This window comes from Mus caroli, chromosome 2 (assembly GCF_900094665.2).
Source record: "Mus caroli chromosome 2, CAROLI_EIJ_v1.1, whole genome shotgun sequence".
Classification (NCBI taxonomy): Eukaryota; Metazoa; Chordata; class Mammalia; order Rodentia; family Muridae; genus Mus; species Mus caroli.
The window spans coordinates 122,786,748-122,811,672 of record NC_034571.1 but is presented as its reverse complement, the minus strand read 5'-3'; the positions used below and the strand labels follow the sequence as shown (position 1 = coordinate 122,811,672).

Genomic DNA, 24,925 nt, shown 5'->3' with positions numbered 1-24,925 from the left:
GAGCTCTTGTCTCTAGCTGCATATGTATCAAAAGATGGCCTAGTCGGCCATCAATGGAAAGAGAGGCCCATTGGACTTGCAAACTTTATATGCCTCAACTTAGAAACTTGATGCAGTTAGCTACATAATGGAGCCTCAAATGGATATGCATGCACCTGCCTACCCACTTCTGGGAATGCAGGCATCCTGGCTGCCCAAGGTACTTCATTCTAATGTCTTTACCTATGGCCTGGAAAATGAAAGGCGAAAAGGCTCTCCTAAACATCTTCTAAGCTGAGAAAACTGGGGAACTCTTTGGGCTCAGAGGGCAATGCAAAAACAAAGGCTATGGGTTTGAAAGGCCAAGCATAGTCAATAACGGAGCTTCACCACAATTTTGTGTAGAATAAAAACCAGAAGCTACATTATTGTCATGAGATTCTTTGCTGGGTCTTGTAATTATTTGTGTGTTATGGCATCAGAAATATTTCACTTCATCAATCCAGTAATGTGTCCATCGTGCCAACTAGATTGTGACTCGTTTGGAGCAGATTTTTTTCGTCTGTATCCCTAGTGTTCAACTTAGGGTCTAGAACAGAGTAGATGATCAACTGATGTTCCAAATGAATGAACAGACAGGATAGGAAAATGGGACAGTCTGCTATAAGCCCCAAGCATCTTGTGTATTAGGGAGACAACCCAAGTCTTATGATCCATTTACCTGTCCAAAGTTCCAGCCAACCATGCCAATTCGATTTGTGCTGCCCACATAGATGATGCCAGAATCTTCTTCAACGTATTCTTGTCTTTCGGCATGGTTACTCATAAAGACATCATCCCCTGTTTGAGAGAGAGAGAGAGAGAGAGAGAGAGAGAGAGAGAGAGAGAGAGAGAGAGAGAGAAAACAGATGCCACCATGAACCAATGAAATCAGTCCTCCCACTCTTGAAGACTAGTGTTGGGGTTAGAGCAAGCGTCATCTTGGGCCCATCCCCCAATCTCTACTGAAGAATGATGTCTTGGGCTATGATACCTCCTGCTCTCACTGTGGGTACTCAGCCTAGAGAGAGAAGCTAAGCTGACCTAAGAGTCTAAAAACTGGACCTAAGGATGAGATATTTGCTCCTTCAGATAGAAGGGTGCTGCCACATTGTAGACTTTTACTCTTCTATCGGCGCTTATAATTTATCATGCTGTGCGGGGTATAAACACTCACGCAAACTCCCATGGGAGCTCTAGAAGGGAACGACACAATGTACACTTAATGGGAAGGGTTTGAGGATGGAGTTGATAGTGTAACTGTCTAGAGTCACACAGCCAGGTAAGTGCAGACCTCCTGACTAGTAGCTTTTCTGCTCCTTCCATGGCCCACAGGCTTTCTCCAACCAGATCTAAGCCCATACGGGGCACAGGTTAGCCATCTCTCTTTTTCACACTCATTGTTTCTATCAGGGATGTGTGGGGAATGCCGTGCTTAAAGACCTACCTTGCAACCACGGGTTGAAGAGCATTATAAACGTGCCAAGTTTCAGAGAGGAGGCCCTGCCCCTGGAGGAGATCTCAACATTCAGTGTGTACAATCCAATGGGAGCACTGACAGGACTGGCAATAGTAATGGCCAGATTATTGCCACTGTTGGCTTTGAGCGCTGCCTTCCAGCCACCCGTGCTTCTCCCAGAGATGGAAAATACAGCCTTTGTCCTGGCTGACTCAGAGGGTTGGGGACCTGTCAGAAAAACAGACAATGAAGGGAACAAAGGGAGCTGGGTAGGACCTAGAAGAAATCAGGCTCTGATGTCACTGTGAGTCCCCCTAGGTCCATAGTTTCTCAACCTGTGGGTCCCACGTCACCCAAGACCATCAGAAAACACACACATATATATAATCCGTTTCCTAACAGTAGCAAAGTTACAGTTATGAAGTAGCAATGATATAATTTTATGGTTGGGGGTCACCACAACATGAGGAACTGTATTAAGGGATCAAAGCATTAGGAAGAGTAAGAACCGCTGATCTAGGTCTTCATCCAGGAAAGCATATCATCATTGTACTTGAGGTAACTGGAGGGAACATGCTAGTCACAGCCTTCTAGATTTGAAGACCATAGGTCTCATGCTCCCATAGTTGGCCCTAATCAAGACATAGCCCAAAGTCCAGTGAGACCTCAGAGGTAACCCAGCAGGCATGTGTGGAGGGGACATGGTGAGTACCTGTGGAAACAATGAAATTCAGATCTTCTTCAGACTCAAGACTTCGGTTGCAGACTAATATTATCTCCCAGGGCTGTCCTCTCCGCACAATGGAATCCTTGCTGGAGAACTTGTCCGTGTGATGCGCCCTTCGATTCATAGGCACCTGCCAGTTGACGTTTTGGATCTGTAAAGCTGTGAGACAGAAAGTAGAATCTGAAGTCTTGACGGAGAGGGAAGAAGTGCACAGCGTACCCAAAAAGGCATCCTTGTACGAGGAGGCAGTGACTAGCTGACCGTGTAGGAGTCACAGTAAGACATAAAAGCTTTGATTCTCCATAGCAGAACGGTCACCACTTGTCCCCATTCACCCTTTCTGTATTCAAATACTCCAACTCATATGACCCAAGATCACATAAACGTCCCGCCTTTCAGATGGCCAAGCCGCTCCACACACTATCCCCTCTGCTCAGACTCTTTCCATCCATCTCGTGACTTGTCATTAGGCCTTGAGGAATAGGCTGAACACTCAGGGAACTGAGGCTGATCACTCAACCAGCTATGGTTCAAGAAGAACCATGTCATGAGAGACTGGGAAGACAGTTTGGTGGATGAACTATGTACTGTGAAACCCTGAGGACCTTGGTACAGATCTGTAGCACTTGCATAAGCAGCTGGGTGTGTTGGTGCACAGCTGTAACCCTAGTACTAGGGATGGAAACAGGCAGGTCCCCGGGGCTTGCTGTCATGGCAATATAGATTGAAACAGCTTGATCCATGTTCCAGGAAAGTCCTTCCCTGGGAAATATGGTGAGGAAACATGGAGGAAGGTATCCCAACATCTACAGACAGCACGTTCCTGAGCATACCACAGTGTGCTCCTGGACACACACAGGTTAAAACAAAAGGAAAGGAAAGAGAAGTGGGTGTCATCAGAACTCCAACAGAACTGAGGGGAGGTGAATCCTATGACTCCAAACACATCTTTCCACTCTCAAACTAGCCAGTGTTGATGTCTATATGTTTTACTCCTATGTTTACCAAATTCTTGGTGTTGGCCTTGGCTACCAGAGAGACCAGTCACAGCTTTAAGCAGCATTGATAGTCCTGGGGCTTGGGGACTATTAACAGAAGCAGCTTGCAAGTGCTTCCTATGACAAATGTCTCAGAAGCCACCCTCCTCCACTTCTCCGATGACCGTGGAGGCAGTGGAGCGAAACTACATTAGGCTTATGGGAGATGACATAATTTATGAGACATTTAGCTCAAACCAACCTGTTGAGAAATCGTATTCTTTTGAGTTATAGCTGAGATGTTACATCACTCACTCCCCTGCAAAACAAACTGCTCTCTGTTTTCACGATGAAATATACCTTGATGAGTATATGATGGCACCTCCCACTGCCAGAAATCATTCCCCTTTGTGTGTGTTGACAGACTGTCCATGAGGATACATCTTGATCTTTATATTTTGAGGCCTAGCACTCCACTTGACTGATTAGGCACAGAAGTGAATGAAATAATATGTAAATGAACAAAGAAAACCCGACATCAAAAAGTAACTGTCTTGGGGCCTGGAGAGATGGCTCAGTGGTTAAGAGCATCGGCTGTTCTTCCAGAGGACCCATGTTAGAGTCCCAAAGCTCAGGTGAGGGTAAGAACTGTCTGTAACTCAGTTCCAGGGAACCCTAAGGCCTTCTCTGACTTCTGCAGGCACCAAGCACAGGTGATGCATAGACGCATATGCAGGCAAGAGAGCTGACAACCCCGAGATGAAGATAAATAAATAAATAACCAAATCTATTCTAAATACAACTCAAAATGTAGCATACAGAATGGGGTGAATGTGGGGTACTCAAAGTGGTGTGTGTGTGTGTGTGTGTGTGTGTGTGTGTGAGAGAGAGAGAGAGAGAGAGAGAGAGAGAGAGAGAGAGAGAGAGAGAGAGAATGAGACCTATTATTTATAAAGCACTGTCAGACATGTTGGGAATAGAAACATGTGAAATGTACATTGAGTGTTCAAAGGTCTTTCTCAGTCGGTAAGACAAGAAAAAGCCATAGGAAGGATGAGATGGGAAGAATCCAGTTTCTTTCAACTAAAGGTACACAGAAAGTGTAGGCAAGAGAGAAGGGTTTTGTTTTGTTTTGTTTTGTTTTGTTTTGTTTTTGTAGAGACCAGAAAAGGCTTTACTGAAAATACTTGACTTTAAAAGAAAACATAAACTGGCAGAAAGCTATATATGAAGGTTTATGGTGTTCAGCATACCTAATCACTAGGGAAATGCAAATCAAAACCACGAGATACCATCTTGCTCTGGTAAGAACCACTACTTCCCGAAATACAAAAGATAAGAAATAATATGAGCTGAGTGAAAAACAGCCCTCTCAACCATTAGTAAAGATGGAAATTATTACAGTACAGCTATTGTGGAAAACAGTATGGCAGCCCTTCAAGACAATTAAAAATTGAACTGCCCTATGGTTGAACAATCCCACCACCAGTATGTAATAAAGGAAATGCAATCAGTAAAACAAAAATCTCTACTTCTGTGTTTATTTTAGCATTTGTGTGTGTGGGGGAGGATGGGATAGGACCTTCTTATCCCAGGCTAACCTCAAACTCATGACCTTCTTCTCTCAGCTTTCTAGGGGCCAAGGTTACAGGCATGTACCACTATGCCTAGCTTATTTGAGCATTGCTTACAAGAAATAAAAACAACCTAACTACAAACCAGTTCATGAATGGATAAGGAAACTGTGGTATCTCTACATACAATGAAGTGTTACTCAGATATTAAACAAAATGAAATCTCATTCTTTGGGACAAGCGTGGCTAGAACCAGAGGACATGCGTTAAGTAGCATAAGCAAGGCACAGGGTGTAACATGGCCTCGCTCATGGAACATGAAAAGGTTGTTTTCGTACACGTGGAGGGACAGATTGGTGCTTAGCAGAGTCTGGAGACTATGCAGGGACAGATAGCTGGGGAAATGCTGTCTGGGGGTTCAAGTCACAGGAGTAAGGAGTTCTTTGATTGTTAGAGAAATGAGAAATATTTGTGGAGATGGAAATGTTATACCTGAATTTAACATCATACGATGTACACACGTAAGCCATCACACCATCCCTGTAAGTGTGTGTGATTTACATAGACCTTGAAAGGGGAGGATTTTGTTGGATGCCAAAGGACATGCTGCATACCAGACAAAAAGGCTCTAAAGGGTCTGGAAAGTGAGGCATATTGTGTGTCAAGAGCAGAGATCCTGTCCTGAAGGGAGAAGGAGAGCAGGTGAGAACTGGGGGGGGGGGTCTGAGATAGGGGCTTCTACCAGAGCAACTTCACATAGATGCTCTCTGTCTCTGGGATGCTGAGCCAAATCCTGCTTTTGGAGTAAAGGGTTTTACAGTGTAATCTTGCCACTGGATCAGGGTACTAAATATTCATTCATTCATTCATTCATTCACCCAACAAATATTTATAGACAATAAGTTAAAGCACTTTACACAAATTAAGGGACATTTCTGTGTCAGATGGAGACAGCTCAGACATAGGTCATTGTCTGACAGATGCTGAGATGTACAGAGATTTATACAGCCATGGACTAGGGTTTGTCTAGGGCAAGGTGGATCTCTGAGTCCAAGGTCAGTCTGGTCTACAGGTTCCAGGACACCAGAGAAACTCTGCCTGAAAAAACAAAAAGCCAAAAACCAAAACCAAAAACAAGACAAGAACAAAAACCAAATGGAGAGAGAGAGAGAGAGAGAGAGAGAGAGAGAGAGAGAGAGAGAGAGAGAGAGTAGTTGGCCCTCTGCTGTGGGGAGAGCCACATGTACACTGGCATCTGTTCCCATACACACAGGTTTACCCCTCTCTTGGCTCTCCTAAAGTTTATGTGCTTTGCTGTAGTTGTGCCTTCCTCATTCATTCCAGAGACCAGTGACTGTGCTTGGAAGGAATGATGGAGATGAGGCTGAACTTCAGGGCGCTGAGGCTGTAAGGAGCTGATCCTTCCTACCAGAGATGGCAGCAGATGGGTCAACTCTGGTGTGACTGTGGTGGTGACATCACTGCACTAGCTGAAGTTTGCTGGACTTTGATGTGCTAACAATAGGCCCAAGTCTTTACATGCCTTAACCCATTAATGCTGTGAGTTACAGTCAGAGTTTTACAGATGAAAGAGCCAAGATGTGGGGAAGCCTTGGTCATAGTTTCTCCTTCCTGAGTGGGGTACAGTAGCTACACTGTCAGGAGAGACCTGAGGGGTGTTGTGAGATCAGGAAGGCTTTCCTGAGTTGAAGGAAGAAGGAAAGGTAGACTCATACGTGTCACCAGCATGCAGTGTGTCAACTGTTGACCACACAGAAAACCCATTATGTATCTATACGATGGATGAACTCTGACAACTGCAAACAAGTTCAGGAGACAGAGCATCACATCGGTACCTAGAAATCAGCAGAGCGTGGACTACGTTGTGTAACACAATCAGACATGTGCATTTGGTCTCCGCCTTTTCTTGGCGTAAGTCTTCTAAAACATTTAGAATCTTGGAAAGGGTGAGTGTCTTTTTAAACTAAGATAACTGGTGATTGGGAGCTCAAGCCTCAAGATAGTGGCTGGTTGCCTAGGAAACCAACCATGTCATCAGAGGATTAGAGACTTCGGTTACCATGACCCTGTTCTTCAGGGAAGGGAAATTGATATAATCATCAATGACTATGGTCATTTTGAGTCATTAATTAGCTCTGTAATCAATCAAGAATGTCTATGTAATGAAGCCTTCCTAAAACCAAAACAAAGCTTGCTTTAATTTGTCCATAATTTGGGTCAGCAGTCTTTTTCTTCACATCTGTGGGATTAACTCAGACCTGTGAAACTGAGCCTTTATTCCATAAAGTTCCAAACAGTGTCAGGATTGAGTTCAGCCATAGGGCACCTAGTTAATGCACCAAGAGGTCTGGCTGGTGTGGAAACCTCATCGGTTTGTTAACTAGGAGCACTTTAAGCAGTCTAGAAGCAAACTGTTTCCTTTCCACCAGATCTTACTGACTCTACTCTGTCACTGTGTCCCCAGTTCTTCTCTTGGGAATAGGTCCCATGGAAGACTCAGAACCCAGACGCTGCTGTAAGTGGTAAGAGGTCCTCAGGATGTGCTGTCTACCCACTGACATTGTAACCTAAAAAAAGTAGGGACAGTGAGAATCTAGAGGGACAAACCATGTTTTCAGAGGACAATCTTTGGGAAAAGTGAGTGAACAGACTCTATCTGGTTTGTTGTCCCGGAGAGAGCTGCACAAGAAGACCTGTTGGCTGCCTATCTCAGACCTTGTTCCACCCTTGAACCTCTGAATCAGGAACTCATGTTTGTGGGCACCAGGGGCCTTTGGTCACGCCCAACTCATTGCTCTTAACAGAACACTTTGTCTGCTTTGCCAGGAGAGTAAGAAGGAAAAGGGGAGAAGGTGTCAGCCATCTTGGGGTCTCCTCAAGTCAAAAGCTCATGAGTATGTTTTAGTCTTTGAGTGTTTTCTATGCTCATTTGGGTGAAAGGAAGAGATGAAGGGAGAGTCTCATTGGTCTGCAGTTGAGCCATCAAGTCACACACTTAAATATTGTCAGCAGGAAAAAGAAAGAGGAGGGGCATAGTTTGGTTTAGGACACAAGACTAGCATGATAAAGGCCTGGGTTTGAGTTCAAATACTGGGAGGCGGGGGTGGGGGTGGGGGTTGTGCGTGCAGGGGGAAAAGGAACTCTGAGAAACAACTCATTAGCTTTCTAAGATGCTCCCTGCATAAAGATGGGGCAGTCTGGAGAGAGCAGCAGCTTGCAGTCACATGCCCTGGTGTCTCACTGCAGACCACTTCCCAGTTCCACACTAGGCTGAGTACTGTTTTGTATCAGTGTCAGGATGAAGACATTGCTCAGCAAATATCAGTATCACCAGCATTCTTGATGGAGAAAGACTGCTAAATTCTATCCCAAAGTTAACTTGCTCCCCCTTTCCTAAAAATCAATTAATTAATTAATTAATTAAACCATTTTAATAGGCTGTGTATGTCACAGGTTCCCGTCAGGAGATACACATGAACTATGTCTGGCCAGTGGCTTATAGGTCAGAACTTCCAATGAGTCTTTTTTAAATTGCTGTGATATGTATATAGGATAAAAACGAACATCTTGAGAATTTTAAGGTACACTTCAGTAGGTGTTAGTATATTTGTATGTTGTTTGAACTTTATCTAGTTTCCAGAAGAGGTCTGATGCCCACCATGGTCACTCCTCCCTAGTGTCTCCTGACCTCTGGTCTGTTTCCTGCCTCTAGGGTTTTGTCTGTTCTGGATGATCTGATATAAATGGAACCACACAGTATGTGACAGTCTTGAGGTCTGCTTCATTTCCCTTGTTGCAATGTTTCAAGGCTCTGTCATGCTGTAGAATGTTGGCATAGCTTATTCTCTTATGGCTGAACCATATTCAGTTACATGACTACACCCATTACTCAGCTGACAGACAGTTGTTTCTATATTTTGGCTGTTGTGAAAAGAGCTTTTATGAAGCAAGTATTTCTTGGAGATTCTGTATTCAATTCTTTTGAAGAAGATCTTTGGTTCTGAGAGAGTCTCACTATGTTGCCCAGGAGTGCCTTGAATGTATGGCCGTATTCTATGTCCATACACTTTGAACATGTCCAAGCTTGCCAGAACTTTTGATCCTCCTGCCTCAGCCTCCCAGGGCTTAGATGACATCACCTCATCATTACCATCAAACCCAGCCAGGAGACCTTTTTGACAGCAGTTGGCAAATGTGCTTGGCCTATTTTCCTCCCCTTTCTTCCGTCCTGCTGTCTGGGGTGTAACGTGATGGGGATGGGGCTTGAAATATCCACCTCAGATGACACAGGGCCATGCATGAGGGAGAGTAAGCTGTGAGCTGGTCAGAGCCTGTGCTCTGAGAACTGTGTAGTTCTCTTTCCTTCCCCGACCTCCCTACATTCAGATCCCTTGTGTAAGGAAGGAATGAGCATCATGTCGCTTGTTTTTTTGTCGTTGCCTTTTGGGGGCTCACTACCATTTACAAGTAGTCAAAATCCTATGACCCTGTGAGTATAGCTCTTCCCATCTCTTCTGGGGCTCACGTCTGGCAGGTCAGCATAAGACGATGCCAGACTGTGACAGGAGATTACCATCAGCTAAACAGGCCCTTAACAGCCCCGATCTATAAAGGAATTGCTGGCAGTGGATGTCTGAGGATGCCTTGGTCCTCAGTGTTGGGCTGAGAAAGGGGCTAGTGGGGCACCATCACGGCAGGCCTAAAGCTTGGGGAGCTGGTCTCCTACACAAACTTGTGTGGACTCTACTCCTTATTGTGTCTCCTTTAGACAAAGGTGCATTCTTATAGTTCAGATTTCCAGAGGTAATTAATGCTAATGGAAATTATACTCTACCTAATCTTTTATGTGTATGAGGGATTGCTTACATGTATGTCAGTGCACCACGTGCATGCCTGGGAGGCCAGAAGAGTTCATCCGATTCCCTGGAACTGAAGTTATGATGGCTGGGACCCCGTGCCAGTGTTTGGAACTGAACCTGGGTCCTCTGAAAGAAAAAGGCGCTCTAAATTACTGAGCCAGCTCTGGAGTCCCAATTAATGGAAATCCTAAAAGTTGTGTTTAGCTGACTGGATTTCAGGATAGAGGCCACACTATGAAACATATTTCGGTGTTCTCTAACATTGATTTGTAACTGAATACTGTAATGTACATATTCTTGACATTTTCTCCATAACATCACCTTACAAAATATGCTGGTCGCAGTCTGCTAAAGTAATGTCACAATCTGAAATGGATTGCAATGGGTGTCTTGAAAACTGGGGATATAATTCAATGTAATTCTCATATTTCACTTTAGAAAACCAGATTCCCCCTCTCCCACTGCAAAATCGCAGAAGTGACCTACTGAAAGCACAGAGTAGTTTAGAAGCAGAGCTAGTCCTGGAAGCCAGGTCTCTGATCCAGGCCACAGAAACAGGAGTCATTCCTCAGGTTACTCCCTCAGGCTCCAGGTCACGGCCACCCACTCCCTGGCTCAATAGGACTCACTCTCCTTTCTCTTTCCAGCTGGTGTCCATTGCTTTTAGCTTCTCTCCACAGCCAAACACCTCCAAGCCTGGTACAGCACACACTATAGCATTTCCTGACAGTCAAGGCCAGGATCTGTCAGTAGGCAGGGGAAGGGTCTGGCAAAGTTCCTGGGGTGAAACCCTGGCCAGGCAGAGAGGCCTTGGGTAAGGACCTCAATGTCTGTGAACTGTGGGTGTCTCAACAGTGCAAAGGGAGTAGCGAGACCTCAACATCTGCCTCTTCTAAGGTCAACACTGGGTGGGGAAGGCTGTAGCTCCTTCTGCGCCAGGCCTGGAGCACTGCACCTGCATCTTTTAGCACTCAGAAAAGCCTACGGCATTACACCAATTTACAGATTGGGGGGGGGGGGTTAAGTTCCCCTGGGTGAACTCATTTCTCCAATATCCCAAGCTCAGACAGAACCCAAAGGCCAAGCTGGAATCCAATTTTCCTTGACAAAAATCTAACTCCAAGCTTCTAGCTGCAGCCAACTACCATGGTGGTTGTAGAAGCCACTAACCACAGCCTGCTCCGTGCCCCGACATCATGCTGACAGATAAGAGGCGAAGGTCTTCACATGCTTCCTCCCTAAAGAGAGAGCTTGTCATCTCTCCTGATGGGGGCTTCAAGCCTTGACACACAGGGGAATAATCATCAGGAGAGGAATGTCTTGATCCAAGAGTTTCCCAAACCAATCAAAGCAGGGGCTCCGGATTTAGGACCATCTTTGGCACTTAGAAGAACCTTTCCTGCCGATTCTAAATGTGTGGCTGGGACAGAGAATAGTTACCTTAGTCCTATGCATCATTTCATACTTGTGAAAGTTCCTTCACACTAATGAGCTGTGTAGCTGCTCCGTTGGGGGCTTGGGGAGAGGAAGGGGAACAGCTACCATCATCTCCCAAGGGAGAGAGGCTCAGCAAGGGGAATGCAGTCTCCTTTGGAAGCCATCTCTGAGCCCAAGAGACCCAGCCTGTTTCCTTTCCTCCCAAGCGATACAGAGAGAATTTTCAAACTCCAGCACACACCCCAACCTGGCATGTGGGCCCTGAGGAAGGAGAACAGCAGCACTGCACCATGTGTAAACCACAGCCCTGCAGGGTAAGGGGTGACATAGGAAAACCATTAGAGGTGAACAAGAAGAGTATGCGGACCCAAGGCTACCTAGGAACGTGTGAAAGGAAGGTGACGGGGAGGCTGGAGTGACTTGAGCTAGGAAGAGGTCCTCTGAAAGTCACCAGGGAGTAGAAAATGGGTTTTATCCCATGATGGTTTCTCCTTTTTAAAACTTAGACTTTTTTTTTTTTTAACTACTCTCTGATGATTCTATATGGAAACAATGTCTTGGTCAGATATATACCCGGTTTCCTTCCCCTGCTCTCCCTTGGCACCCTCAACAGGGGTCACTCTCTTATCCGGTTTTCTTAAGATCCGAAGGCAAAGAGGAAACAGGCTTTAAAAAACAAAAACAAACAAACAAACAAATAAACAAACAAAAACCTCCTAAGTGCTGCTAAGCCATACTCATAGACATTCCTAGATGAGTACAATCCACTTTAGAGCTGAGGAAACAGACAGACTCACAGGGTAGAGTCCCTCTAAGATCACCAGGGACAGGGCTGGAAGCCAACTACTTCAACAGTCCTACTCCTGGATGTAATCCTAAGTGACAGTTACAGTTTGAGCAGCCCAAAGGCCCAGTGGGTTCTGCCTCTGATGAGCAGGTAGCAGATGCTGAGAGAGGTGACAGGCCATTGAGCCAGGGTGGTGAGTGTGTGTGTGTGTGTGTGTGTGTGTGTGTGTGTGTGTGTGTGTGGTGTAATCTGGTCTTCAATGCAAACAATGGATGGGCTGGAGTCTCAAGATATGGAGTCGAGAGAGAGCATGGATACTTCTCTGGTCCAAGGAACTGAAATAAAGCTGTGAAAGGGGCCTTAGCTGGCTGTAGGTGCATACAAAGAAGTCAGGAACCCAGGAGGAATTCTCTTCTCTGCAAGAAAGCAGCTGAAGTCCTAGCTCAAGAAAAAGGTCTGGTGGCTCACCTGCTGGGAATCGGGTTTGAGCTCAGATCTGGACACAGAGCCTAGTGGAAAGGCACCTTGGAGCTGGGGATTCAGTCCATTTTTGCTACCAACTTGCTGTTTGACTTTCCTAAGGCTCTCCCTATACCCAGGCCCCAGCCTCTTCCTGGCAGAAGACAGTTGTACTAGATGACAACTGTCATTCCCTTTTGGTGACATTATAAGCCCCCAGAGCTCCTTTTGTTAGCATCTCAGCCATGCCTGTATTCATGAGAGGGAATGGATGGTAAAAACATCCCCTGCCCAGTCCTCATCTGGAGATTTTCTCAAGTGGCCCATATCCACCTTCCACATCTGGATTGGTTCTCTTGCTCCTAACCACCATTCACCACACTTTACAGGTTTGACTCATGCCTTGTTTGGGTTTGGCATTGCTGCCGTCAAGGTCCAAGGCCGATCACCGTGACAGGCAGTAATTAGCAGGGCCCAAATCCTCGACAGTAACCACGGAGTCAGAAAACCTGCACTTCTTGTTCCTTTCCAGTCGCCTTCCCTGGTGCTGTTCATAGGGACAGTCGAGATCTTGTGACATGCTTGCCACATCTACTGCTGGGTTTCCATACAGCAAGCTAAGTCAGGGAGCCTGCCAGGGTTAGAGGATCTGTAATTGACTTAGGAACATTCCAGTTGATGGTTTCTCAACCCTCAGCTTCCACGTGTGTGTATGTCTCTCTCGCCCTGTGAAAGTTGCTTTCTTTTGTCCCTGCTACTGACAGCCAGGAAAAGTGTACTGAGAAGCCCACTTGACTTTATAGGTAGCAATGGAGAAGCAGTACCAATAAGACAACGCTTGTCCTCAAAGGGAATGTGACCCCGGCTGTGTTGAACATCCTGCCTGTCACTCTATCCATCCCAGTCATGTTCCATCACTGAAATATGCCAGCGGAACCCAGCAGGTACTCTAGAACACAGACACCCCAAAACACAGAGTCCCCAAGACAGACCGCTGTTCCAGCTGGCTGCTCTGCCAGCCCCAGAGGGCAGTATGGGTTCCCACGAGAACCTGCTGGAGAGACACCACACTCACCACTCATGGTCGGCTTCTTCTGCCTTTCCTGGGGCTCCTCTGGGAATGACAGAGATGGTGTGGGGAGACCGGCGCCAAGGATTGCCTTACCATTTATAGAAGCCTCTCCTACACACCCCAATTAGAATTCTAATGAGGTGGGCGAGGCACCAGGTCATTCCTGTAGTGCCTGTAAACGTTTCACTTACAACATACCCGTCACCCAATGGGAGGTCATCCTGCTTATGCAAGACGGGCTTGGATAGAAGAAAGGAGATGAAAGAAAGTCGAATAGTTTGTTCTTAGGATTCCTTGTTTTATTTACAAAGGTAAGTGACTTCCTGGAACCCCAGCATTTGGGAAACTTGTCCCAAGCTTATGCCAGGAAGGCTTTTGTGACAAGGAGATGTCTAGAACTTAGCAACATCCTTTCTCTCTGTGTACAAATATTATTAGGGCTGACTGCCTCCACACGCCACAGTTCATGTGCCCGGGATGAGGATAATAAGGTACATTTGAGGAAGCTGACAGCCCTAAGTTCCAGTGCTGGCTAGGTCCTGGGTCACCCTTCAGATCTGAAGCTTGGAAGCTTTGGTTTAGGTTTGAGGATAAGCGTACCCACACGCTCACCTCACAAGGATGGAGGAGGATTAATTCAACGTGATTACTTAAGTGGAAAGTGAATATATGTGCCTCACCATGGACTACATCAAAGATCTTGAAATCAGATGGCAGTTAGAACCCAGGTTAGGGGGACCACAGTCTGTCTTTGTAAAGCACTAGAAATGTCCACTGACTTTCCAGCCACACACTCTCTCCAGGAGTGTAGGAGGAGTCATTGACCTGTGTTGTTTGTTTGTTCGTTTGTTTGTTTCTTGCCCCAGCTTTGAAGGGGGGAGATTAAGGGCTGATGAGGTGGCTCAGTGGTTAGGAACCTTTTCTGCTTTTCCAGAAGACCAGTTTTGTTCCCATCACCTACACCAAGTGGCTCACAGTCACCTCCAAGTGTAGCTGGCTGTTTGGGAGGCACAGCTGGAATCACAGTTCTTGGGAAGCTGAGACAGGAGGATCACAAGTTATAGGCAAGCTTGGTTTAGGGGGATGGGGATGAAGCACAGTAACAGGGCATCTGCACAAAGGGCCTGGCTTCAGTCTCTAGCAATGCAATGCAATGCAATGCAAAGCAATGCAATGACTCAATCAATAAATAGAATACGTATTGAGAGTTTAAGATCTACTGCACTGCACTGTAACTGTCTGCTTAATACATCCCCACCCCTAGACTGAGCTCCTTGGACGTACAGGCTGTATGTTATTAATTTTCTTCCCCAAACCTAGGTGAGTACTTGACAATGGTGAGAACACAAACATGTTTGACTAAAAATTAAAACATTATCTTATTAGCATGTGTGTCGTGTGCATGCGTGAATGCATGTATATTACAACTTTGGGGTGTCTGTTCTCTCCTTCTGCCTTGTTGAGGCAGGGTCTCTATTGTTTCAGCCATGCTGTTACTCTAGGCTTAGGTGGTCCTCCAGTTTCTAGGGAATTCTCCTGTCTCTGCCTCCCGTCTCCCTAGGGTTGCTGATGTGTGCAACCATGCCTAGTCTTTTGTGTGGGTTCCAGGGATCTAATTCTGGATGCCAAGTTTGTGTGCCAAGCACTCTTATCTACTGAGCAATCTCACTGGCCCCTGCTTGAATACATGAATGAATGAACAAATGAACAAATGAACAAATGAATGAATGAATGAATGAATAACTAAAAGGATGATAAGAGGATGATAACTTCTATCCTTGTTCCTATGGCCAGTGCCTTCATGCGTGTTACCTTTTCCCACCCGCACATACATATCCATAGGTTCTATTGTTGTTGCTGTGGTATGAAGGGGACAAACAGATGAACTCAAGGCTACATAGCTGTAGGATTGGGACCCAAATTTAAATGACTCCAGATCTGGTCTGCTCAGTCTCTGAAGGCACTTCCTAGATGATGAGGGAGCTTGGCCTTTTTAGGCTCCTGATAGTTTTTTTTTTTGTTTTGTTTTGTTTTGTTTTGTTTTTTGAGAGGTAGACAGTCAAGAAGAGAGCAGAGGTTTCAGAGGTGTCTGGCAAAGAGCCCTGAATCCCATGTGGAGGTTTGAGGGTGGCTGTGGCCCATGCTGTTCTACCAGATGTGACACTGGGGAAGGCCTTAGTTATACAGGATCCATCCTACCAGGAGCCTTGAAAGTCACTATGTGACCCAATGTGATAAACGAGTGTGGAAGCACTCCAAGTACTCTTGAGTATGGAACAAGGAGAGGGAAGAGTTACCCATTAGTGCTAGTATTTCTGTTGGCCTGAGAGCCTTTGAATAATATGACAAAGTAACCCAAAGAGGACAAGCAGGTGGTACTGCCCTTGGAGAAGAGCCTGAGGTCATACAGACCTAGGTCCATAATCTGGTTTTGTCAAGTCACCTCATCATTCAGAGCTTCCGTTTCCTTGTCTGTAAAACTGAGGCAGAATTGTTGTGAAAATTAAAGGAGTCGTAAAGACCTTAATTAGCATGTCCTCTGGCACAGCCCAGTGCAAGCACTCAGTGCTGAGATTGTTAGAATTATTACCCTTAAAGAATTGCCGAGTTCTGAGTGTCATGAATTTTGCAAGGGGACCTACAAGTATCTACGCTGATGCCTGGTCATGTGGTCTTCCCTTGGACCAGCCTTTATCCCAGTGTGGTAGATAAATACAGACACGGGACTCAGAAGACTCAGATGCAAATCTGGGCACTAGAGCTTGCTTGCTGTGTGGTACTTGGCTGGGTACTCTGCTGCCTGACCAGGAATCCTGCTGAGCTGCAGGGAAACCCAGAACCACTGTTTGGTCACTGCTAGAAATACTTCCTGAGACACGGCTTGGACCAGTTTCCCTTGTTCCCTTCAGGCCTGCCCGTCTAGGATGGCCAGCAGCCTGTTAACTCCCCCAGCTGCCAGGTGCAACAGGGAGTCTGCCTGAGCCTAATGCTAGCTGTGGGAGGATTGCATCATGTCCACTGCCACAGCCCCAACCTGCAGGCAAACTATAATTGCTAGCTTTGTCACAATTCCAGCTAAATGATTTTCAATTCATAGTTGAGTCAGACAGCTATCCATGGGATGAAATTCCTGCTTGACCACACTCTGCGGCCCAGACACTGGGTAAGATGGAGTACGCAAATGGAGGCTTTTAAAAAGAGAAGCCCATTGATCATTTGCCTTTTTTCTCTCTCTAATTAAAGGATTTAGGATGCTGAAGATTTCACAACACAGAAAGCACAGGCTCTGAGAAGTTGTTCAGCCCAGATACATCTTCAACACAAACCCCATACCTAAAGCTCAAGGAATATCATAGTGGACAGAAAGACTTGAACAACCAAGAGGACCTGGACATACGACAGGAGAGTGGCACCCAGCAAATCCCAGTAATATGGCTGTCTAAACAAGAGCTGAGCAATGACTCCAGTTGACATAATGGAGGAAATTTTAGGGGCCTCACCCCTAGAAGAACTATAGGCAAGTTATGACTGATGAGAGGGGGAATTAGTTTTCCCTAGGGATGTGCCCCCTAATTGATTAACTAATATGGGATAGCCAAACCTAAATATGTGTGCATACACACACACACACACACACACACACACACACACACACTGAATAAATATATAGGTTCAATTTACTGAGTTTATTTAGTACTGTATGTGCCTCCATGCATGTGTGTGTGTGTGTGTGTGTGTGTGTGTGTGTGTGTGTGTGTAAATACATGATTTTGAGAGAGAGCACAGGGTTAGGCCATGGGAAGAGAGGAAGGGAAGGGGAGTATGTTGCAAATACAGTACACATTTGTAAAATTTTTAAAAGGAAATTAAGAAAATGAAAAATAATTTATTTATTTTTTTAATTCAAGAGTAAATTATTATTAGTCACTACCCATGCTTTCAAATGCCTTTCACACAGTCTGGCTGCTTCTCTGCTGGGACTTGATGCAGAGCTGATGGTGCCTCTGTCACCTGTAGCCCTGTGAGGCTTCCTGTGGCCCCTTTCCATGTCCATATGAACACACACACACAGACACACACACACACACACTCATGCGCTCACCACTATTCCTGATATCACATTGTGTGCTAAGAGTTCCACATCTGTTAACTTCTAAAGCATCGTGGGGAGCATTAATCCATTTCACGGCTAAGAAACTTTGCTTATAGAAGTTAAGTAGCTGTCTTGATAAGGTAATGTGGACCCACCAGGATCTACCTAACCCAGGTCCTTCCGTTTAGTGAAGCCTGGTTCCTAGGAAGGCCCTCACCTGGGGCTTCTACCCGGGAGACCGATGTTACTGATCTCAGTGGTGCTGTTAGCAATCCAGGGCTGAACAGGAAGGTGTGGACTCTTGGGATCTGATGCCAGAAACATCAACTTCAATGTTTGTGTCCCAACTTTCTACTCCTGTCCAAACACAAATCAACAAAACCTTGTAAGAAGAGTAGGTATTTGATGATCCTCTTAAGTCGTCTGTGTGCATTTCTTTGACTGACTGCTTCGGGGAGGGGGGGGCACAGTGAATTCTAAGTGATGTCTTTACTTGAACAGTCAGACAGGAAGCAACAGAAAATTTTGAAGATGATAAACTAATAGCCAAAGGGGTGTGTATCACTTGTAGTCAACTTCCAGAAAGAGTGATAGATACTGATGACGGCAATAAGTGAGGTCAGCTTATTAAAGAAGATGCATTTCAGATAAACCAGGAAGGAGAAGATCAAGGAAAGGCATGCACGGTGACGGAGAGACTCCATTCCACGGGCTGCACATGGCTTTCTGTGGGGCACACAGTGCTTGGAGTCAGTAGGGAAGACTGGAAAGGCTGGCCTCCACTTTTCATCCCAATGGTCACCCTAAGTTCTTAGACCTAGAAGAGAAACCTGCAAGACTCTCTTGGCCATTCATGAGCACAGGTGGGAAAAAACAAACGCAGAAAAGCGACTACAACCCACCGTCTGGTTCCTGATGGTACACCTGCAGGGCCAAGTTGTAGCCAGAGAGAACACCAGGAAATGATGGTGTCAAAGGACAGTTTGCTGGAGGATGTAGCTTCTCAGGAAGAAAACAGACCAGAGGCCACAAAGCCCAGCTTTTTATTTTTCTGATAATGGACCAAGGCCTACAGATAAACGCTTGGCCTAAGATCTCAGAATGGTGACTTGAATCTCAGAGCAGAAGGGAGTGCAGGGGCTCTTCCTTCCCTTTGGAGAACCCCTTTCACCACCCAGGCTGGCGCACCCTGGATTTCCAACTGGGAGAACTCTGTTTCTGCCAGTTTAGTCATTTCCTGCTTTTCAGTTGAGAAACTCCCTTGACACCTTCTTATATGTAGTGTGATGAGGCACATTTTTATTAAATTCTTTCTTTGACAACGTCATGCATGTATATGAAGCAATCCGATGACTCCCACCCCACCTTCTCTTAGCTCTTCCGCACCTTCTCCACCTCCTCCCTCATCCCTCCTCCCTCCTCCCTCCAACACCCTACAGTTGTGTCTCCTTGTTTTGTTCTGTAACCCACTGAGTTTAACTAAGGCGGTCTGTGTGACCATGGGTTTGGAGCGATCCAATTTTGATATGTCTTCAGCAAATACAGAAAACCTTTAAAGTCTAGAATTTGTGTAACAAAATGCAAAGTGTTTCATATTCCCTGTTGTTTTGCTGTGACAACAATAAATATGCATAAATTATGGACACAGGAGGAAAGTCTCTTCTGAGGAAGGATGAGTGAAGTAGGGTCCTGCCTTTCCCACAATGATGATCCACTACAGGAGAGGCAAGTAGAACATATAGAATGTAATTATACAGCAGGGATCATAAGGCTTGCCTACTATATATAGTAAAGATTCACAGGAAAGTGAACATTTCACCGTGACATAAAAGATAACAGAAACTGGAAGAAAGAACATTCTCATCTGAATAAAGGTAGGATGAAGTCCGAGCGCATCCATGGAACGACATTGGAAGGCACCTGACAGCATGTGACCAACTCTCCTATCAGCCACTTTCCAGACCTACTCACCCACTGCACTGAAGTTTAGGCAGCTTCTGAAATAAGGAGCCATGGACAGGAGCACAGGGCCCCACGTCTGTTCTCATTTGTTCTCATGCATGGCACACTGGATGACTTCCATAGAGGCAGATTCCACCGCTGCACTGCTTTTGGGTACACGCCTGAAGAAAATGAAGTTGGTACACAGCAGAGACATCTGCCCACTCATGTCCATTCAGCTCTATTCACAAAGCCCAGTCACAGAAGCAGCCTCGGTGCCTATTTCTAGATGGATGGGTAAAGCAAAGGTGATATATGAGTTTTAGTTAGCCATAAGTAGGAACGAGATTATGCTATTTGCAAGAGAATGGATGGAAAAATGTATTAACTGCAGTAAGTCAGAGTCCAAAAGACAACATAGCATATTTTTTCTCATGCAGAATCTAGATTAAAAAAAAAAAAAAACAAGTAGAAGAGGGCCTATTTGGGAGGAAGGACAGAGAACTGGGAAGAATACGGAGCAAAAAAAGGAATGTGATCAAAGTACCTTGTGTGCATATGCAAAAACGTCATTATCTTCAATATTTGCTATTCATTTCTTTAAAGGATTTGGTACTAAAGAGGTTCCGTCAGTGAATTTGGTGCTAGGAACTGCACTTGCCCTGCTAGACAAGTTCTTTACCACTGAGCTGATTCCCAAGATAGTGCATTAATTTATGGTTGGGAAATCTATTGTCTGCTGGCTGCATTTAACTGGGAGGTTTGGTCTTCATCAGATTAATCCAAAACTAAAGGCCTCTTACTTCTCTGGAGCAAAGTGGGAATTCCCAGGCAGCATATTTAGGTCCTAGTTTTGTGCATCAGTAAAGAGAGCCATAAAATAAAAGAGTCATAAACTTTAAAGGGCTGAGGCTTGTTCTGGCACATGTGGCTCCTTATAGCAGGGTGCCAATAACTTTAAAGCAAAGTGTGAGCGAGGTTACCATCTTGTCTACCAGAAGACAGACTAGATGACAGAAAGTTGGGGACGCTTGGAGAAATAGCGTTGTTCACATCTCTGACATAAACATGTCTAGAAAATCCAAACAAGGCTTGCTCCTCATAGTACGGCAATATTTGTGAGGACCCAAGAGAGGAAACAGAATTGTTAATTTAAGTCAATTACAGCTCAGAATAAATAATCTTCTGTCTTCCTCCAGCAAGCCCCCAGCACTCCGCTTCTCTTGTTTGTCCCAGCATGTCCTCTGGCTCAGATTCTGTGTCCTCAGCATTTGGGTAAAACAGAAACCTTGCATTCTGGGGGTTTGGAGATTTGGTCTAGTCAAGGCTTCTCTCTAATACACTTGGAGACCTTGAGAGATGCAGGGTTCTGTTTAACCTTTTCCTCGGTCAATACATTACCTCATCTACAAACCCATCAGCAACATCTCTCATTAGACACGGTGATTGTCAGCAAACATGACCACCTCTACCCGTTCCTGATTCTCAGTGAGAATCTCTGAGCAAGATGATCATAATGTATTTTGTATCCCTACCCTACTCCTGAATTTTAAGATTCTACATTTAAATTAGAGCCAACCCCCCCCCCAAAAAAAAAAAACACAGGCTCAGATGTAGTTATCCTTTTATACAGCTTGATGATGCCTGAAAAGACTTCAAAGAAGATGCTAACTATGGTTTTCTCTGTTGAGGGGATCTAGGAACCCAATGATAACGAAACTATAGTCAATAATTTTGTTGTTTGCTTTTTGTGGTACTGGGGATTGAGCCAAGGACTTTGCGTGTGCTAGACAAGTATTCGATCACTGAGATATATGGCTAATTCTTGGCCATTTGAGGCAGAGTTTCAATATGTGGCCTAAGCTGGAGTGGGACTTCTGATCTGCCTGCCTCCGCTTCCCAAGAGCTGAGAGTATAGGTATGTTCTACCATGCCCAGAGGACTCAGGGAATTTTATTTGGCTGCCTGTGACAGAGTCCCAAAGAATGGCACTTAATCACACAAGAGGTTTTTATCTCCCTTCTATCTAAATGAAAAGTTTAGACAGGCCATCCAGAGCTGGTACATGGTTGGAAGGATTGTTTCCAGCTACATCTGGCTTTACTTGGCCTCAAGCTCATTGATAGTTCGTGCACCTCTGGGTGACACCCTGTGTTTCTGGCAGGAAGGCAGGAGGGCAAAGAGCACTGGCAGCTGATTATATAATGAGCTATCCTGGAAGGAAGCCTCAGCCACTTCTGGTGAAATCACAGTTGAATGTTCCTGCTCCCCTCAGCTTCAAGGGCTGGGAAAGAGAGCTGTCTTACTGGATCGCTGCCAGGCATACAACACATGTCTAGTGCAAACTTAGGGTCTCATTGGTACTAATGAAGAGATAGGGCATTGACCTGGTGGTCACAGTGTGCCTATCATACATACCCATGCATTGTCTTTTCAAATAATAACACTGACAGAAGAAAGCCCCAGGAACAAAAAATACAGCATGAAACATGACCACAGCAATGACAAAGTAGAAACCACACCAGGTTCCCAGCACAACCAAGAAATAACCAGAAATGTCCTCTAAGGTTGTAGCAAATAAGAACAAAGCACACTTATCTAAGCTCAGCCTTGGTGGGAGCGGCACGAGCTGTACTCTGCAATCATGTGCTGTCCTGTTCTCCCTCTGCTTGGGTAGCAAAGCTCCACTCCAGGCAGCAGGCTTTCCTCCATTGTTCATTGCTCTGTGTCATTCGAGGGCTAGGCCCTCACCTAACAGAGTCTGGGATTTTAGAGCTCTTTAGCTCATGGCTGTGTCTTTAGTTTTGTTCTCACAGATGAACCTATTCTAAAGGAGACCTACTCGGTCCTTCTAGGGCAAGGAATCACTACAACAGAAAACAAAGAGTGGAATGAATAATTGGGACATCCGAGTTCAGGTTCCCTGTTCTCTTGGGAAAGTCACTGTCTGTCTCTGAATCTCCATTCCTCCATTGGGGTGGAGAGGGAGGGTAGAGACAGACAGGCAGGCAGGCAGGCAGTCACATAGAGAGGAATAGACAGACAGTCAGACGATAGACAGAAACAGAGAGACAGGAAGAAAGAGATAGAGAGCGGCAGAGAGAGATAGTCTTAGCAAATAAAGAAGACATCTCACACTATGCTGAGAGCTGTGGCCCAACCCTGCTGTCATAGACCCCTCCTCTCTATCCTTCTTTTCCTCTTTCTCTTCCTTTTCTTGTTCTCTCTAGCGTTCTCCTTACCTCCCTCCCTTTTCCTGTGAAGAGTATTTGCCACCTGAAACTCTCCCAAGGACATATAGGAGATGGAGGGTGTCATTTGACATAAGCTGTTAGAACTGACAATATTCCCGTTAAGGCAAAGGGACTTAGGGCAAGAATGCCCTAATGGGGAGCTAAGACACATAGCTAGGAGAAAATGGAAGTGAAGGGACATTTATGCTCTAGCTGGAACAAGGACTTACACATGAAAACCATAAGCACTTTCTGTTTCCTCCCCAGCTTCTCTCCCTTCCTGGGGATGGAAGCACGGGAGGGGATATGACCTTTTGCCATGTGCCAGCCCCCACTTGCCTTCCTGCGGATTCTGAGCCTTGCAGACTTAAGCCTGCTTGTCCCCTTATGTGCACACTTGCTATGCCCTTACTAATGAAATATTTTCCTTCAAATATTTTTAATTTGCATATCCACTTTAAACCTGGCCCAAGTAATGGCATAAGAGTTTGCTGTGTTGGGTATTTGCTAAGGCATCTGAAAACAAACCTATTTGGAATGGATAATTATTCCTGTGCGAGTGCTCAGTGTGTCACAGTCTGGGACCCACCAACAGTGAACCCCCCCAATCCTTGGAAGGGTTCTCCAAGGCAGGGATTACTACTGTCATCTCACACAGGAAGAGCTTGAGTTTCTTTGAGAGATTAAGTACCTTTCTCAGGAATACAAAGGCAGCAAAGACAGAGAAATACACACCACTACTACTGTTAGCTGGGCTCTTTTATTGCTGTTTGCCCTGTAGCTGGGAAGGAGTGGAGGAAGAGGCAGACAGAAGCACATCAGCCTACAGTGCTTTGTTCAGTACTCACAAAGACCCAAGCTCCAACACCCATCCTTGCCTCCAGTGTAGTCCCTGCCTTTTCCACCTCACAATAGAGTCATGTCTGCCACCAAGCTGGCGCTTTGATGTGAGCCTATGGAGTGGTGGCTTTGTTTCCAGATATCTCCCACTATAGTGTGGCCTGGGTAGAGCTGCTAGAAGCCTGCTTAATCCTACCCTTTCAGAGTTCTAGCTCTGCTCCTCCTGGCTGTTTGCTTCTTGCCTGGGCAAACACAAGGCTTTGCCTTACCCTTATGTAGAGCCTAGTTTGCTAGCACAGGAGTAGGCTGTGGGCGTTCATTCTGGAAGAAATGGTAAGCATTCTTGCAACTTCTCTTGATCCCCAACAGCATCTGGTTACCTAGCACAGTTGACACACGTGGTTGATAAACAGAGGCAGGATTCTCTGCCATCTGCCCTCTGGTCCCTTCACTTAGGTCTACCTATCAAGCACCTGGTGCATGAAACCAAGAAAACATCAAACAGTCAAGTGAGCACCTGACCTTGCCCTACCTGACTTCTTTAGTCTCCTCTGATAGCAGCTGGGTCTAAAGCGTCAGAGATAGGAAAGGGTGTAGGAGAGCCCATGAATAATGACCAGAGTAACAGGTGTTTACGATGGACAGAGAGCATGTCAATGACTGTTATGGATACTGTTAAATATAAATGCTGTTATCTTATTAAACACCAGTCAATCGCTTGCAATTCCATTAGGAAATATCACCAAACCCACTTTATAGATAAGGAATTCCTGGAAAGGAATTTTAAGGGATTCACCTAAGGCCACCCAGCTATTAAAGAGCACAGTGAAGATTTGAACCCAGGTCCACCTAACTCTAAAGTCCCCAGTCATTACCACTACGGTCATCATTACCTTTGGATGAGAGACAATGGTTTACAAAAAGCATTTCAGGATGATCTAAACCAAAGTTTCAAAAATAAACAAATAAACAAACAAACAAATAAATAAATATGCCCTAGAGCATTAGTTTCTTAAATCTGAAGAGGAAGGGACCGAAAATTGTTGGAAGAAGTTGGCTAAAGGAAAGCAGATGTTTCCACTGTAGGATTTCTGAGTTTTTATCACTATAAAGTCCAGGTGAGTCTCCACAGGGAAATGTAATATGTCTCATGATCCATATCACCTAAGGAGATTGTTTATATGTGAACACACGCACACACACACATGCACACACACACTCACTCACACACACACACACACACGCACACACTCACACACACACTCACACACACACACACTCACACACATGCGCGCGCACACACACACACTCACTCACACACACACACACGCACACACTCACACACACACTCACACACACTTACACACACACACACGCACACACTCACACACACACATGCACACACACACTCACTCACACACACACACA

General features: G+C 45.4%; 1 protein-coding gene across 1 annotated transcript in view; it reads right to left on the bottom strand.

The window, feature by feature from the left end:
* The window catches only part of Tgm3 (transglutaminase 3), a 38,739-nt gene extending 25,282 nt beyond the window's left edge, over positions 1–13,457 (bottom strand). Inside the window, exons 1-4 of the mRNA XM_021156420.1 lie at positions 13,394–13,457; positions 2,190–2,363; positions 1,466–1,705; positions 701–819 (exon numbers count right to left, since the gene is read on the bottom strand). Coding sequence (XP_021012079.1) covers positions 701–819; positions 1,466–1,705; positions 2,190–2,363; positions 13,394–13,400 — 540 coding nt within the window. The 5' untranslated portion in view covers positions 13,401–13,457. The remainder of the gene's footprint in view (positions 1–700; positions 820–1,465; positions 1,706–2,189; positions 2,364–13,393) is intronic.
* Positions 13,458–24,925: the final 11,468 nt, after the last annotated feature.